At 46.5% G+C, this 17,115-nt stretch overlaps 1 protein-coding gene across 1 annotated transcript in view; it reads right to left on the bottom strand.

The window, feature by feature from the left end:
• Window positions 1-17,115, bottom strand: part of LOC115083179 — a 136,447-nt gene that overhangs the window by 35,838 nt on the left and 83,494 nt on the right. The window contains exon 10 of the mRNA XM_029586985.1: window positions 16,146-16,522. Within this exon, the coding sequence (XP_029442845.1) occupies window positions 16,146-16,522 (377 nt within the window). The remainder of the gene's footprint in view (window positions 1-16,145; window positions 16,523-17,115) is intronic.

Genomic DNA, 17,115 nt, shown 5'->3' with positions numbered 1-17,115 from the left:
AGCTGGTGGTAGAGCGGGTCCTAGAGAAGTTGAGGGCTTTGGGCTGGGTGGTGAAAACCTAGCGAAGAGCCATCTAATGCCATCCCACTCCTTGATTTCGACACCCGGATTGGCAAGGTGTTTCTCACGGAGAATGGGACAGTGAAACTGCAGAGTCTGGTTCGCCACCTGTTGCTACGCAAAAGTGCCTAGAGTTTTGGATTATTTGCAGATCCTGGGGTCTATGGCATCGACATTGGATCTAGTTCCCTGGGTGTTTGAGCATATGCGGCCCCTTCAAAGAGTGCTTCCCTCCCATTGGATCCCACTATCAGAGAAGTTGAAAATTCCTCTTCCCCTCGGGAAGGTCAAACTGGAATGGAGGATGGAGTTGGAAATCCCAGATTGGGTGATAGGGTCCACTGATGCCACCCTCTCTGATTGGAGAGTGGTGTGTCAGGATGATATCACGTAGGGTCAGTGTTCAAAGGGGGAGGCATCGTGGTCTATCAGTTGGTTAGAGATGAGAGCAGTGCGCTTAGCATTGTTTTCATTTCTGCCATGATTACAAAGTCAGATAGTGCAATGATGGTGGCTTATATTAACTGATAGGGAGAGACCAAAAGTCAGATGGTTTTTCAGGAGGCTCAGTTGGTGGCTCACTGGGCAGAGCAGCACTGGCAGCATCAGACATAGCCGGGGTGGAAAATGTGCAGACAAATTTTCTCAGCAGGCTCCCTGGAGAATGGGAGCTATCAGAGGAAGCAGTGCTTTTGGTCCGGGCCAGATGGCGAACACTTAGCATGCACTTGATGGTGTTGAGACAAAACGCCAAAGCGGCGTGCTTTTACAGTCGCAGGTGAGAACACAGAGCAGAAGGAATCGACACTCTTGTTCTACCTTGGCCAGCGGGGATTCTTCTTTACGTCCGTCCTCCATGGCTGCTGTTGGGCAGGGTGCTATGACACACAGAGACACCTAAGTGAAATGTGATTCTCTTGGCTTCGGAATAGCCATGTCGACCATGATTGGTGGACCTAGTAAACTTGGCGGTGGACAGTCTGTTAAGGTTTGGTCACCTTCCGAGACGATTGCACCAGGGTCCCATATTTGTGGATCAGGCGGATCACTTCTATCCCGCGGCTTTGTTTTTGAAAGGAACCGCTTGAGAGAGAAGGGGAATTCCAAAGATGTCATTGCCACCTTACTGCAGGTCGGACGACCGTCTGCATCCTTGGCTTATGTTAGGATGTAGTAGAGGAATTGTCAGGCTTGATGTGTTGTATGGGGCGTGCGGCCTACTCAGGCTTCAGTTTCCCATACCTTGACCTTTTTACAAAAGGTCTAGTGAGGGGGTCTAGCCTAGAATTTCCTTCGGGTACAGGTGGCGGCTTTAGGCTGTCTTCGGGGGTAAGGTACAGGAAGTGTCCCTGGCCTCTCATCTGGCTGCGATTCATTTTCTTCAAGGGACAAAACACTTGCGGCCCCCGGTGTGGAAGGTGTGTCCTTAGTGGAATCTTAATTTGCTGATGAGGGTATTGTGTGAGACTCCCAAGTCATTGCAGAGGATGACTCTAAAGGATTTAACCCTGAAAGGTTTTTGGGGGATTTTTTGGCAATTTGTTCGGTGAGAAGAATTTCAGAGCTTCAGGTGTTGTCGAGATCCCTTTCTTCAGTTTACGGAGAATGGGATGTCATTGCAAACGGTGCCGTAGGTTCCTTCAGCCTTTCACCTTAGTCAAACAGTGGAACTTCCCTCCTTTCCGAATTTGGATTCATTTGTGCTGTGTTTGTGTGTTGGATGTGCAGCAGGGTTGTTAAGGTACTAATAGTTTCTCTAGGTGACTAATAGTTTCCGGAGATCAGATCATATTTTTGTGCTTTGTAATGGGCCAAGAAAAAGGGGTGCAGGGCATCCAAGGTTACTATTGCAAGATGGCTGAAGGATGCAATTAGCTCGATTTTATATATTTGTAAAGGCCATCCAGTGCTGGAGGGTCTAAGGACTCGCTCAGCTCGGGCGCAGGCCACCTCATAGGCCGAATGGCAGCTGGTTTCTTCACAATAAATGTGTGGGGGCGGCTACTTGGAAGTAGTTACACACTATCTTCAGAAGTTATTGGTTGGATCTCCGGGATCCGGATTCCGAGGGGTTTGGAGAGTCTATGGCAAGTGGGGCTGTCACATTCCTGCCCATGTATGTTTCAAACTGCTTTATTAATTTTCACAATAACATCTTGATACATTTAGAATGAGAAGTGAGGGGGCGGTTATCTCCGCGCGCCCACTTCACACACAGTGGCAACAAAACATGGTAAACCCAGTCAACCCCTGAACCTGCCCAACCCCCCCACCTCCGCAAAAGCACAGGTGCTGCATGTTGGTGGGACCACAAGGTTTTGGATTGCATTTGAACAGTCCAGTAGAAACGCAATGTGTCCTTTCACGTTTGACTATTCATACAGAAGCTGCGAGTTCTGTGAGGCAGTGTTTGTAAGTAGGCTTGCCAGGTACCCTAAATAGACTTGCGCTTAATCGTGAGGTCTACTTTTTCAACATAAAATTCCATGATGCACAGATTAAGCAAAGCTATTTTCAAGTGGGAACGGGTTAGGTGCTTCTGCCAACAGCCATTGCTTGAGGATTATTTGTTTTACCAAAAGTAAGACTTTGCGCACACATAGCCGAAGGTAGGAATTGGGAAACTGGATGCTTCGCAGATCCTCAAAAAGTAGATGATGTACCATATAGGGGAGTTGAACCTCAGTGACAGACTGGATCATCCCTGACCAGTATAGGGGAGCTTGAGTACATCCCTGGAGTCTGGACTGATCTGGGGAATAAACAGGAAAGTTCAGTCCAGAGACCCGCCTGATAGTAAAGCCTGCTCATCATGGCAGTTTGTTTGGTTACATGATCTTCTGCTTAATGTTGCTGGAACAGGTTTTCCAAGGAGGCCCTGCCTGCCTTATGCTCGTTGAAGGGGGCTGAGGATCTCCGTTTTTATTATAGTTATGCTCAACTTGGCATGGGTACAGGTCATACTGAGAGACTGCAAGTGGCACTCTAGGTTAAGTAACAGTGTCAGTAAAACTTTTCTTCTGTCTCCATCTGCTGGCAGAGAGGCAGAGACTGATCTGTGGTATTCCAGGAATGAAAATTAGCAAGTAAGAACCAGTTTTCCTTCTCTGTAGTTGTGGAGACGTTTAATAGTGGGACTTTTCCAGATCTCCTGTTCTGGATCTCTCTCTCTCTTTTTTTAATTTTAAAGATTTCTTTTTCCAGTATCCTTTAGAGGAGGCTGGTGTGCAGCAGAGCAAAATCTGCCCGCCCTAGCCTGCTGCACATCCTGGGACGGGCCACTTATTTTTTTTTTTATCTTTTTGTTCCCAAGCTGTTAATGTATAAGCGCTGACTTGAGGTTTTTTTTTTTTATCTTTTGCTGATCTTTATTTTCTTTTCCTCCAGAAGTATAGAAGGAAGACTAGCAGTCATCAGGTTAATGGGAGACTTTCAACTGAGGAAAGACAAACTATAGCGCCTCCTCTAGGCTGTCAAGCATGTAACGACAAGCCAGAGTTTCTGGGAACTTGAAAGCGCATTTTCTAAAAACTGCGGACCCCTGTTCCATTCGCACTAGAATCACATTTACCAAATAGCTTTAAAAGCTAATGACATTGTGCTATTCTGTCCAGAGGCAACTTGTATTTCCATAGTTTAATATGATGCTGCAGCAGGATTAAAATCTAGGCATCCGTCTGGCTTTTCAGAATGCAGTTGGAAGAAAGACTGGGGGATTGTAGGGTTGAAGAAGTGAGGCTGTTGGGTCAGAGGTATTGAATCTGTAATGTTCGTTTTTGCTTTGTACTATGATCCCGGTGACTTATGTTATGTTATAGGAAAATTGAAAATAAATGTTTGAAAAAAACAATCTGCACCATTCTGGTCTGCTTTGTTTACTTTTCCAACTCCTGGTTACTGTTTCTGTATAAATGCTTCAAGAGCTGGCTGGGCTGATCTCAGAGAAGGCCGGTGCAGTCAGCCATGGACAGAGCAAATGGAGAGAGTGAGTGCCTGAAGAGGGAGGAGGAAGTGTAAAGGTGACCGCTGCAGGCTGGGTATGAGCTGGCAGTAAATGCAGGGAACTTTACATAATGATGCTGCTGTAGTGCTCTTAGTTAGCCAGTCCAAGGGAGGGAACACTCACAGGCCGATACAGTACAGTGCGCTCCAACGGAGCGCACTGTTAGCCTGCTCTTGGACGTGTGTTTTTCCTTACCCCTTATTCAGTAAGGGGCGGAAAACGCGCGTCCAACCCCGCGGCACCTAATAGCGCCCTCAACATGCAAATGCATGTTGATAGCCCTATTAGGTATTCCCTGCGATACAGAAAGTAAAATGTGCAGCCAAGCCACACATTTTACTTTCAGAAATTAGCGCCTACCCAAAGGTAGGCACTAGTTTCTGCCGGCAACCGGGAAAGTGCACAAAAAAGCTTTTCTGTGCACCCTCCGACTTAATATCATAGTGATGTTAAGCCGGCGGCTGTCGGGCTGAAAACTGGACGCTCAAATTTTGCTGACGGCCACCGGCTCGGAAACCGGATGCTGGCAAAATTGAGCGTCCGGTTTTCGACCCGACAGCCGCGGGCCGAATTCAATTTTTTTTACTGTTCGGGATGATATTAGTCAGAGGGTGCCACATGCGCGTAAGTTCTGAAAATGTACCCCTGACTGAGGAGGGTGCAGGACCTAGGGAAGTGGTTCCCAAATCTGTTCTGGAGGATCCCCAGCCACTCATGTGTTTAGTTTACTGCAATAAATAAGCTCATGTAGGAGAAAGGTAGGGGCTGCCCTGTGGCTCACTGGCTATGTGTTGATTTTAAGTTTCTTCATCTCTTGCTGCTGCCACTGCAGAAAGATTTACTGCTCTGCAGCCCAAGGAGCACAGGAGGGAGGAGAGACAGAAAGAGGGGGAGGGATTTCCACTTGGCAGCGATAAAGAGGAGAGCCAAAGAAGGGACTAATGTTGTGCAGGGGATCGGGGGGTGCTGCTAGGCAGAGTGGGGGGAGAGAGGAGGACTCCTGCTGCTGGGATTGGGGTGGGTGTGGTTGAAAGGGGGATGCAAGACAAGTAGGTGGGGGGTGTGAGAAAAGAGCCAGTGGTAGGGGATGCAGGGCAATAGGTAGGGGAGAAAGAGGAGGACTCAGGACCCAAAAAGGCCGATGCAATACTGTGCGCTGCGGCTAGCGCACGGCTTGACACGCGATCGGATGCACGTTTTGGACATACGTCCATAACCCCCCAATGCAATAGGGGGATTAGCACAACCAAAACGTGCTTCCACATCAACGCGCAACTAATAGCACTAATCACACGTAAATCCATGTACTTGAGGCTATTAGCTAATACCTGCGATGGAAAAGATTTCCCGTGCGGCAAATGCGCCCATTGTAACGCGGAAAATTTTACGCCAGCCTGGGGCTGGCCTACAGGTATGCCACATTCAAGGGCTCATTGATAAAAAACAAAAAATCCTGCTTTCTTGATTCCTCCTATAAGTATCATCGCGATACTAAGTAGGAGGAAGCACAGAAAGCAGATTTCTGGTTAAAAAAAAAAAGAAGTCTCAGGTAAAAAAAAATAATTCTGGGCGCCTGATATAAACGCACAAGGAACACACTCCAGATCATGTATCTTGTGCAATGTATTGTACTGGTAGTAGGAGAAAACAGACGCTCGTATTGAACGCCGGTTTTACAAACCCGCACTGACAGTCACCTCTCCTGTGTGCCCGATGCTGAAGAGGCACTAGGGATGCACAATTTTCCCTAGCGCATCCTTTTTAGTGCGACCCTCATTTAAATATGCATCGCACGGCGCTCAACAGTGAGCACCTGTTTTCTACGCACAAATATTGCATCAGCCCTAAAGTGGATTGGAGGTGATGTTGGACAAGGTGTAGGGAAGAAGTAGGAAGATTCTGAGATCTGATCTCATGACTTGTTTCTTGTTACAAGCAAACTAAGAAAAATGGCATATTTATCCTCAGAACTTATAGGTCTCATGTCAAGCAATTACACTAGATATATTAGTGATTATCTTTGCTCCACTACTTTCTATCGTGTTACAAAGTTCTTCACATTAAATAGCTCCTTAAAGAATTTTCCACAGTGCAGTGCAGGTCTGCCACATTTTCACAGTGAACCTGATATACTTTATCAATACAGGACTCACTTATTCAAGGCAACTTTTTATCCAAGAGCGAGGGATGCTATTAAAAGGCTTTCTTTAATCAATCCATGCTATAGTGAGGTTTTCGGCTATGTATACAGCCAGTCATAATGGCCCTGCTCACATCATGTGGTCCCTGGCTCCTCAAGCTTTTACCTTGTTACCCTTCTGTCCTATCACCAAGATTCTACCAGAATCAAGGGTGGCGAGATATTCTATCTGCATCGACTGCCGGGCACAGCTTTTATATTGTAGGCAAGCAGGCCATGGTTGACAGTTTTTGGGCACATTGCTTGGATCTCCCATTGGTAGGAGAAGTGTTCTTTCGCATTACCAGCCCCATGGAGTCAAATATGGTTTTCCAATCAATTGGCTTCTGCAATTAGCCAGATTTTAATGGACAGATCAAATCAAATATTAAGTCAAAAGTTGGGCACTCCATCAGGGCCGTGGCCCTTCCAATTTGGGAATCCCTTAACCCTGGCTCCCAGCTCAGTGGTGTAACTTCACGTCAGTCCATAGTTTGATGTTTGTCTGTTCGATCAGATCTTCAGAGGGATTGTCATGTTAGTCTGGTGTAGCAAAAAATGACAAGAAGGGAACGCAGTGATTTAATTTTCCCTTCTATACATTTTTTCCAAGGAGGAGTTGTCATCTTTCTCCCATTTTTCTGGCCTTGTGCCCTTGTTGGCAAGATTCTCTCAGTAATCATTTTTGCTGCACAATATTGTATCTGATTTATATCCTTAATATCAATGGATGGCTCCTTAATATGGATTATGGCCCTATTCATGTCACTTATCATGCTTCTAACTTTGAGTGTAAATTTACTTTCAGTAATCTTTCCTTCTCCAAGACTCCAGCAAACCTATCCCTCTCCATGTAAACCAGGAGTTCAATTGCCAATTCTTCAATCTCCGGTTTCCTTTCTTCATCCTGACTCCAGGCCTGTCCTGCTCCATCCATCTGCTCACAAAATGCACCTCCATCCCCCCCAAGGGTACCCTTCCAGTTGACTCCCCCTATAGGCATCAGAAAGGGGGCCACAGGAGCCATAGACCCCTCCAAATTTTGGACTGCTTGATGGTGATTGCTCTCCCCTCCCCTTCTAAAGTTCCATCAGGCTCCCTACTTACTAAGAATATCTGGAAGCTGAAAAGTGCAAGAGAGTAAGACTTCCTCTTGCTAGAGTGCTGCAGGAGGGTGCAAGAGAGCGAGATCCCTAGCTAGAGTGCCATGCTTACTGCTCCAGCCCCCTCCCTCTTCAGAACAGGCTTTGCTGGTTCAGTCTCCCCCCCCCCCCCCCCCCCCCCCAGAAAATCTGATGACATGAAGGACTACTGGAAGGAGAACAAATCACAGCACAAAAAAAAAGCAGGAGCTGCAACTTCATTACCACCTTATGATAGAAAGGAGTCAGAACGGGTAAGACGTTCCACTTTATCTCAGGGTCAAGCCATCCCTGCCTGCCTACCCATAGGTTTCTCATCCCACTGTGTGCGGGAAGAGAGCCTGGCGGTGGCAATGGGATGGCAACTCACCCATGCGGTAGAAGTCCCTGTGGGAGGGGTGTGAGGGAAAAGAAGGGAAGGAGTGAGAATGAGGATGGGAGTGTGGGTCTGTGTGCGGAGAAGAGATGGGATTGGAGGGGGGTCAGTGAGTGAGAGTGGAGGGGATAGGGGTGAGGCAGTGGGATTGGATGGAGGGGAGGGGGTGAGTAAATGTGAGGAGATGGAAGGAAAGGGTTTGAGAGAGGGGATAGGAGAAGGAAGGGGGATGTGATTGAGGAGAGGAAACAAGAGGGGAGATGTAAGATGCAAGGAAAGAGAATGGGGTGTGAATGAGGTGGGAGCAGGGGAGTAAGAGGGATTGGGTGGGAGAGAGTGCAGGGCCAGGGTAAGCACTAGGCAGCTGCCTAGAAAACCACAGTTCAGGGGTGGCGCAGCGGCTGCAAGACGGCAACAATTGTGACTCCTTGTCCTTTCCTTCTGTATAGGCACAGAAGAGGTAGTTGTGCCACATGGGCCTCCATGGGTGGGAAAAAGAAGGTGCAGTCACTGTGGCCAGAAGGAGCAGGATTAGCATTGCCCACGTCCTGGGAGGAGTCCAACCAGCTCCATGGGCTGAAGGTGAAGGTTGCTGCCTCTTCTGTATTCCAGAAAGGGAGAAGTAAGGTGAAATTACTTCTTACCTAATAATTTTCTTTCCTCTAAGAAAGGCAGGCCAGTCCAAACTGGTGGATTATGCACTCCTACCAGCAGATAGATACGGACCCAACTGACTCACTGATGACATATAGCCCTGTGCCCTCAGCCTGACAATATCTCTAGAAAAGCAAAGAGCGGACAGCTGATTATGTCTGACACATGACTCTTAACAACGAAGGACTGGTTACCTCCTCCACTTAACTCAGAAGCACTGAGCTCAGGTAAAATATTAACAACTGATTACATAGGCCGGTTCTCACCAGTCCTTCAAACAACTCAGAACCAAGGAACAATCTACTTCCTTCCTGAAGGAAAGGAAGAACTGAAAACAAAATCATAAGTAGGCAACCCAGGGCTGGATTGTGGAATGGCTTACCTTCTTTAGAGGAAAGGAAATTATCAGGTAAGAAGTAATTGCACCTTCCTCTGCACTCATGCCAGCCAATCCACACCGGTGGGATGTACCAAAGCTACTCCCGAAACGGGTAGGAGGCTGCCTGTGCTCCCATCAATACCACCTGAAACGGGTGGGAGGCTTCCTGCACAGGCCGCATCCTCTTGAGCTTCAACATCCAAGTGGAAAAGCTTGGAGAAAGTATGTAAGGAGGAACACATGACTGTCCAACAAATCTCGGAATGAGACCACAGTTGAGTCTCCTTGCCTAAGAGTGCCTGCGCTATGGTGAAATGCGCATTGACTTGCTTAGGCAACGGTACCCCTGCTCCTAGATAGGCTGTTGTGATAACCCAACGGGCCACTGCAGCCCGCAATGTCGGTTCTCCATGTCTATCTCCTTCATGGAGACCGAACAGTCGAGCAGTCTTTCACCAGTAGTGACCCTCAGGTACCACAAGAATGTCGCTTCATAATCTAAGACAGAATACAGGAAATACTAAAGCTTCTTGTGTCCAGCTAAGTAAAGAGTTTAACATAGTAAGCCAATCTGGGGGAGGCTCTTGTCAAACTCAATAGCAGATACAGGGTCCTGAGAGCAACTTTGACCAAGGGTAACTGTTTAACTCCCTCCCACCCTACCCCGCTACCCACCCACCCTGGGGTTGGGTTTATGATATAATCTGCCTGAATACATATTTGTCAACTATATAAGCTGGTAATTTGGTAATTCCTTAAGTGTTATCCATCAAATTTACCAAAATGAGGACTATCCAAGGCAACTGCTGTGGAGCCTTTAAATTGAGGGTAATCATATGGAAACTTAAGGCTTGGCCCATTTGTTCAGAACGCTCTACCTTGGAAAAGGAGCTGGCTGAAGTTAAAGCTGAATTAGCTTCAATAAAGAAAGTTTCACCCACTTTACATTATTCAGGGATTAATTCCCCTTTACCACAGAATTACCAAAAGTCAAGGAAAAAGAGATTTACTGTGGGTTCAGGTAGGATAATACCTGTGACCCACAGACACCCGTTATTGACAGCAGTGCAGCCCACAAGTCTACCCCCCACTCACACAGGGCATTAAGGAACTCAAAAAACAGTATTACAGTGGGCTCTGGTAGAATTAGACCTGTGATCCGGAGACACACACTGTATCAAGTGCAACAAGTACAAAATGCCTTCTCTGTATTAAATACTGAAGAAGTTCTTGAGAAAAAGATTGAAGTGTTATCTGAAAAGAAAGAAGAAACCCAATGTATACAGAAATTCCAGATCAGAAACCAAAGAAAAAAGCTCACTGTGATGGATGACTCTGTCATCAGAGGCACTAATCTTTTCCCTTGCACAAATGCAAAGGGAAAAGTGGATAACAAAACTCAACTAAAGAGGTCACAAAAGGAGTCCAGGAACAGCAGTAACCTGAACGAAGAAAGCTGGAAAGCTATGAGCACAAATGCTCGTAGTTTGGGCAATAAAATCCCAGATCTGCAAGCCCTAATGGTGGAGACGGACTTGGACATTGTTGCTGTCACGGAGACGTGGTTCACGGAATCTCATGACTGGGATACGGCAATACCGGGCTATAACTTGTTAAGGAAGGACAGAGAGGATAGGAAAGGGGGAGGAGTGGCTCTTTATGTTAGAAACAATATCCAAATCTGAGCTGCAAGGAAGATGGGGCAATGAAGAAGCACTATGGGCCGACCTAAAAAAAGATGGGGCATCCATTTTTATTGGAGTGGTTTACAGTCCTCCAAACCAAAAGGAAGAGCTGGACAGGGATCTGGTTGAAGACATCCAAAAGATAGGAAAGAAGGGAGAAGTGGTGATCGTTGGAGACTTTAATATGCCAGATGTAGACTGGAGAATCCCATCTGCAGAATCTAACAATAGTAGAGAAATAGCGGATGCCCTGCAAGTAGCTTTGTTCAAATAAATGGTAATGGAACCCACGAGAGAAGGAGCTATGCTCGACTTAGTGCTCACTAATGGAGATAATGTCTCTTATGTCCAGGTGGGCACCCACCTCAGCACCAGTGATCATCAAACGATATGGTTTAATATCACAAAAAGGATACGGAAAAGAAGCACAAAGACCCAAGTTTTGCAGTTCAAAAACATGGACTTTGATGAAATGGAGAAGTACCTGGGGGAAGAACTAGTAGGCTGGGAGAACAAGAGAGATGTGAAACAACAGTGGACCAATCTAAAAGGAGCAATTACCAAGGCAACTAATCCATATGTTAGAAAAGTAAAGAAAAGCAAAAGAAAAATGAAACCTATCTGGTTCTCAAAGGAGGTGGCTGACAAAATTAAGGCTAAAAGAACAGCATTCAAGAAATATAAAAGATCCCAAAGGGAGGAGCACAAAGAATATCTGGTAGAACTGAGGGAGATGAAGAAAGTAATCAAGACGGCAAAAAGTCAAGCGGAAGAGAGGATTGCCAAAGAGGTAAAGAGAGGTGACAAAACATTTTTCAGATACATCAGTGAAAAGAGAAAAGTTCAAAGTGATATAGTGAAATTGAAAGGTGGAAAGGATCAATGTATGGAGAGAGACGAAGAAATGGCAGAAATATTAAACAAATACTTCAATTCACTAAAGAGGACCCTGGAGAAGGACCATCGCTAGTTAACAAGAAACTGGAGGGGAATGGAGTAGAAGTAACTTCATTTACAGTAGAAAATTATGGGAAGAGCTGGGGAAACTGAAAGTGGACAAAGCCATGGGGCCTGATGAGGTTCATCCCAGGATACTGAGGGAGCTCAGAGATGTGCTGGCGGGTCCGCTGTGTGACCTGTTCAATAGATCCCTAGAAACGGGAGTGGTGCCAAGAGATTGGAGAAGAGCGGTGGTGGTCCCGCTTCACAAGAGTGGGAACAGAGAAGAGGCTGGTAACTACAGACCAGTTAGCCTCACTTCGGTGGTGGGAAAAGTAATGGAGTCACTGTTGAAAGACAGAATAGTGAACTATCTACAGTCGGGAGAATTGCTGGACCAGAGGCAGCATGGATTCACCAGGGGAAGATCCTATCAGACAAATCTGATTGACTTTTTTGACTGGGTAACCAAGGAATTGGATCAAGGAAGAGCACTCGTTGTCATCTACTTGGATTTCAACAAAGCTTTTGATACAGTCCCGCACAGGAGACTGGTGAATAAAATGAGAAGCTTAGGAGTGAGTGCCGAGGTGGTGGCCTGGATTGCAAACTGGTTGATAGACAGAAGACAATGTGTGATGGTAAATGGAACTCTCTCTGAAGAGAGAGCGGTTTTAAGCGGTGTACCACAAGGATCGGTGTTGGGACCGGTCCTGTTCAATATCTTTGTGAGCGACATTGCGGAAGGGATAGAAGGTAAGGTTTGTCTTTTTGCGGATGACACTAAGATCTGCAACAGAGTGGACATGCCGGAAGGAGTGGAGAGAATGAGATGGGATTTAAAGAAGCTGGAAGAATGGTCGAAGATATGGCAGCTGAGATTCAATGCCAAGAAGTGCAGAGTCATGCATATGGGGAGTGGAAATCTGAATGAACTGTATTCGATGGGGGGAGAAAGGCTGATGTGCACGGAGCAGGAGAAAGACCTTGGGGTGATAGTGTCTAATGATCTGAATGTGACAAGGCGATAGCGAAAGCTAGAAGAATGCTGGGCTGCATAGAGAGAGGAATATCAAGTAAGAAAAGGGAAGCGATTATCCCCTTGTACAGGTCCTTGGTGAGTACTGTGTTCAGTTCTGGAGACCGTATCTCCAAAGAGACAGAGACAAGATGGAGGCAGTCCAGAGAAGGGCAACCAAAAAGGTGGATGGTCTTCATCAAATGACTTATGAGGAGAGATTGAAGAATCTAAATATGTACACCCTGGAGAAAAGGAGGAGCAGAGGTGATATGATACAGAACTTTCCCTCTCCCTTTTTCTGATTCACTGTATTTAAAGTTCAAGGTTCTTATTGAAAATATTGTTTTTTACGTTACGTTATGCTTTACACTCCTTGTTATTTGTAAACCGGGTTGATGTGATGCCTATCATGAAACTCGGTATAACAAAAACAATAAATAAATAAATAAATAAATAAATAAAATATACCAACATTCGATCTGAGATATCACATCGGTTTACATTCAGGTACTGTAGGTATTTCCCTATCCCCAGAGGGCTTACAATCTAAGTTTTGTACCTGAAGCAATGGAGGGTAAAGTGACTTGCCCAAGGTCACAAGGAGCAACAGTAGGACTCGAATGCTGGTCTTGTGGTTCTGTAGCCCACTGCTCTAACCACTAGGCTATTCTTTGGACGGAAGAATGACTTTTTAGTATCCTTCCTGAATGGCTGTTTAGAAGAATACTCAGAAGGCATCAGAGAGAGCTGTCTCAGGGTCTCATGATGCTCCTTGAGTTCCGCCACCATTCGTTGAATCTGTTCACCGAACAGATTATCTCCTACACAAGGCAGGTGGGACAGTCTGTCCTGCACTTCAGGGCAAAGGTCCGAAGATTTGAGCCAAGCCCATCTTCTCGCCAAGATAGCAGCTGCAGATACTCTGGTTGCAGTGTCAAAGATATCGTACGATGATCTTATCTCATGCTTGCCCGCCTCAAAACCTTTGTTTACTAGGCTTTGAAGCTGTTCCTGGAATTGCTGCGGCAGGGACTCTGCAAAGTCCTGTATCTGCTTGAATAAGACCCTGTTGTACTGGGTCATATACAGCTGGTAAGAGGCAATCCGAGAGATGAGCATTGAGCCAGGTTTAAGTAATAGCGTGATCCCCGCTAAATTGGCCTGTGTAGACAAGGTAGACCCCGCCTTCAAAGAGTTAAAGTAATTCAACAGCAAGGGGTAAGGGTTGTAGCAAATAATTTGTAAAACCGTGGAGTATACCCATCGAGACCTGGTGATTTTCCCAGTTTAAGTGAGGCATAGCTTCCTGCTTCTACAGCGGTAATGTCCCTGTCTAAAAATTGCCTCTGAGCCGTCGTCAGAGTAGGGAGGGGAATCCGAGAAAGATAGGCCTCTATCGAAGCTATCGTATGTCAGCATCCCCACAATATAGATCAGAATAAAACTTTTGAAAGCAACTCCTAATGGAGGTATTATCGTGAGAGCCCCCCAGAAGAATCCTTAATTTTTGAAATAGTGCCTGTGCCTGCTTCCGTCTGAGGCTATGAGCTAAATACCGTCCTGCCTTATTCCCACCCTCAAAAAATCGCTGTTGGGCTAATTCCAAGTGGTGGGCAATACGAGCTGAATCTAACGCCATGATCTTATCCCTCAACTCCTGAATGGGGCCCCGGGACGTAGAACTAGCTCCATCCCTCATATGGGCCGCTCCAACTTAGATAAAGACATCAACTTCTGGCGTCTCGCTCTCGTTGTCGCTTAACATATGAAGCCCGCGCAATACAGGAACCTCGTATTACACATTTTAAACAGTCCCATAAGGTCCCGCCTCACCTCCCCGGTATCATTATGACGGATGAATCTTGAATTTCCTGAGTCAGCTGCTTCTGAAGGTATCATCCTCCAGCAGCGAATCATTCAGCCCAATAACGTTGACCTGAGTCAGCGAGGCCAGTAGTTAGTTTAAACCAGATAGGTGCGTGATCGGACCAAACTATGGGCTCAATATCTACCGCAGTAACTGTATTAAGTTTGTCCGATCAAGCAAAAACATATCTAAGCGAGAATAGCTTTATGCGGGGATGAGAAATAGGTATAGCTACGAGAGGTAGGAAAGCGAGAACGCCAGATATCCACCCCGGCAATAAGCGTGATCACCTGTTTAAACGCCCTCCGAGCCAAAGCCGGGTCAGAACTGGATCCCGCCGAATTATCAATCCGAGGATTGAGCGTCAAATTAAAGTCCCCACCCAGGATAACACTGCCTTCCATGTGGTCTGCTAATATCTTATGCAATTTAGTATAAAAAGCTTCCTTCTGAGAAGTAGGACCATACACGGAACAAAGTGTATAAGACTCCCCACCCAAAACCACATGAAGGAGAAGGTATCTGCCTTGTGGGTCAGATAGTATATTCCTACCTCAAATTGAATATCTTTGTGTATTAAATACCCACACCCGAATATTTAGAGGCAGGTGTCGCTGCCGCCCAGAATTGATTCGGATATTTGTCAGAACGTAATAGGCCCTCATAACGCTTAAGAAGGTGAGTTTCTTGTACATAAACCACGTGTGCTGATAGCCTTTCCATTTCCTGAAATAAAAGTTTCCTTTTCCTACCAGAGTTTAAACCCTTAACATTAAGGGAGAGGAAAGTAATTGTGGCCATATTCTTAGTATCCCATCTCCTCCCCTCTACCCAACCCATAACCCAATGCCAGGAACCAAAGAGGCCAGCATGTTTTGTGCCAAAAAGAAAATTCAAACCCTGCGGTGCCATAAAAAGGCTCTTAAATCCATCCAATATAAGGGGAACCCCAGACCATACCCACCTAACAACTCTCCATATATGTGCGAAACCGTTCAATGTGAAGCCCAACTCCCCCCTCCCACCAAGTATCCTGGAGGGTTTCTCTCCCTCCAGAGAGGAATATGGAGGAAGAAACCATGCCGGGTAGCGGATTCTACCCTCCCCCGGAGCGGTCACCAAATGATCCATAACAATAGCAAACGTAACTAATGTACCCACCTATGGTATAACTGACCATATGCTAAAGCAAAACTGAATAAGCAACCAGTTTTTGAAACAGTCATAAAGACCCTCAACAAACAAACTGTCGTTATATCAGGTGAGAGTCTCCGCCACCCCGATGTCGCTGGCATTCCGTCGAAGTCTGCGGCCTCCTTGGCACGTTGCCAGCGTGGCGCTGCTGGTCTGGAACTGGAAGGAGCCACCTCTTTTGGCACAGGTATGTCCGCTGTGATGCCCGCCTGCAGGGCTTGCACCGCTGCATCCAAACTACGGACCTTATAAGATTTCCCATCCACTTGGAACCAAAGGTTGAAAGGAAACAGCCATCTATAGCGAATGGATGCCTGAGCCAAAGCAGTGGTAACCGGTCGAGAGTCATTCGCTTGCGTAGAGTGCTGGAAGCTAAATCTGCATAGATAGAAACTTCATTCCCTTCCCAACTCCAGACCCGCTGCTTCCTAGCCGCTGCTGCAAGCTTTTCCTTATAAGCATAGGAATGAAAGCAGACGACAATGTCACGTGCCTTATTGCCAGGTTTAGGTCCCAGTGACCGATGGCACGCTCTATCCCAGGGTCAGATGTAGTGTCCCCAGGTCCACTCTCAGAGTCCCCAGAATCCAAAGACAATTTTTTGAATAATTATGTACAGTCCTGATATTCCTCTGTTTCGGAATACCCTTAAATCTTAAGTTACAGCGCCTGGATCTGTTCTCCAGATCTTCAAGTTTGTCCTCCAATTCCGTTTGGTTAATTTTAGGGCTTTGACCTCCTGCTGTTGCTGCTGCCAGCTCCTCGTGTTCATCCAAGCGAAGGTCTGCTTCGTCCACTCTGCGGCCCAGGGCTGCGTTATCCTCCCTCATTTCCTGTAGTGTTTCTGTGATCTCTGTTTTGAACCCCTTAATATCACGCCGCAGCTCCATAAACCACGCTCGCATCTCTGAGCGAAGGGGGCGCTCCGAGTCCGGGAAGTCCGGATCGGAATCCACATGCTCCGCGTCTTCCATCGCGGCCGCCGCCGCCATTTTAGGGTCCTGGAGCTCCGAGCATCTCCCCCTTTCATGTAGAGAATTAGCAAAATCCACGGGTTTGTTTTTTTTTTGCGCCATGGTCCTGGTTGCTGTCCGCTTGCAGAGCGCAAAAACGCTGCGATTTGGGTGGGTTTACATAGTTTTTTTTTTACAAAAAGCGCTCCGGGGGCAGAGAGCTCCGCTAAGAAGCAGCCGGCATGGGAAGTGACATCACTTCCTCCTCATGGCCATCTTTCTATAAGGCCTGGCAGGCTGTATTAAGGATGAGCTCGTAGCTTGGGAATTTCCTACCTTATTGGATAATCACTCTGGCTGGGCGAATAGACCAGGAGAGGACAAATATGAGCAAAGGACTCAATGCTTCATCCCTTTGGCATCCCACTTCCAGAGGAGCATCTTGATTGTGGGGGGGGCGGTGCTTTATGTCCGGGATGGCATAGAGTCCAACAGGATAAAGATCCTGCATGAGACTAAATGTACAATCGAATCTTTATGGGTCGAAATCCCTTGTGTGTTGGGGAAGAGAAGAGTGATAGGAGTTTACTACTGTTCACCTGGCCAAGATGGTGAGATGGACAGTGAAATCCTAAGAGAAATTATGGAAGCTAACCAAACTGG

This window comes from Rhinatrema bivittatum, chromosome 2, assembly GCF_901001135.1.
Source record: "Rhinatrema bivittatum chromosome 2, aRhiBiv1.1, whole genome shotgun sequence".
NCBI classification, from domain to species: Eukaryota; Metazoa; Chordata; class Amphibia; order Gymnophiona; family Rhinatrematidae; genus Rhinatrema; species Rhinatrema bivittatum.
Note: the sequence above shows the minus strand (reverse complement) of the source record. Positions and strands in the feature narration are given on the sequence as shown.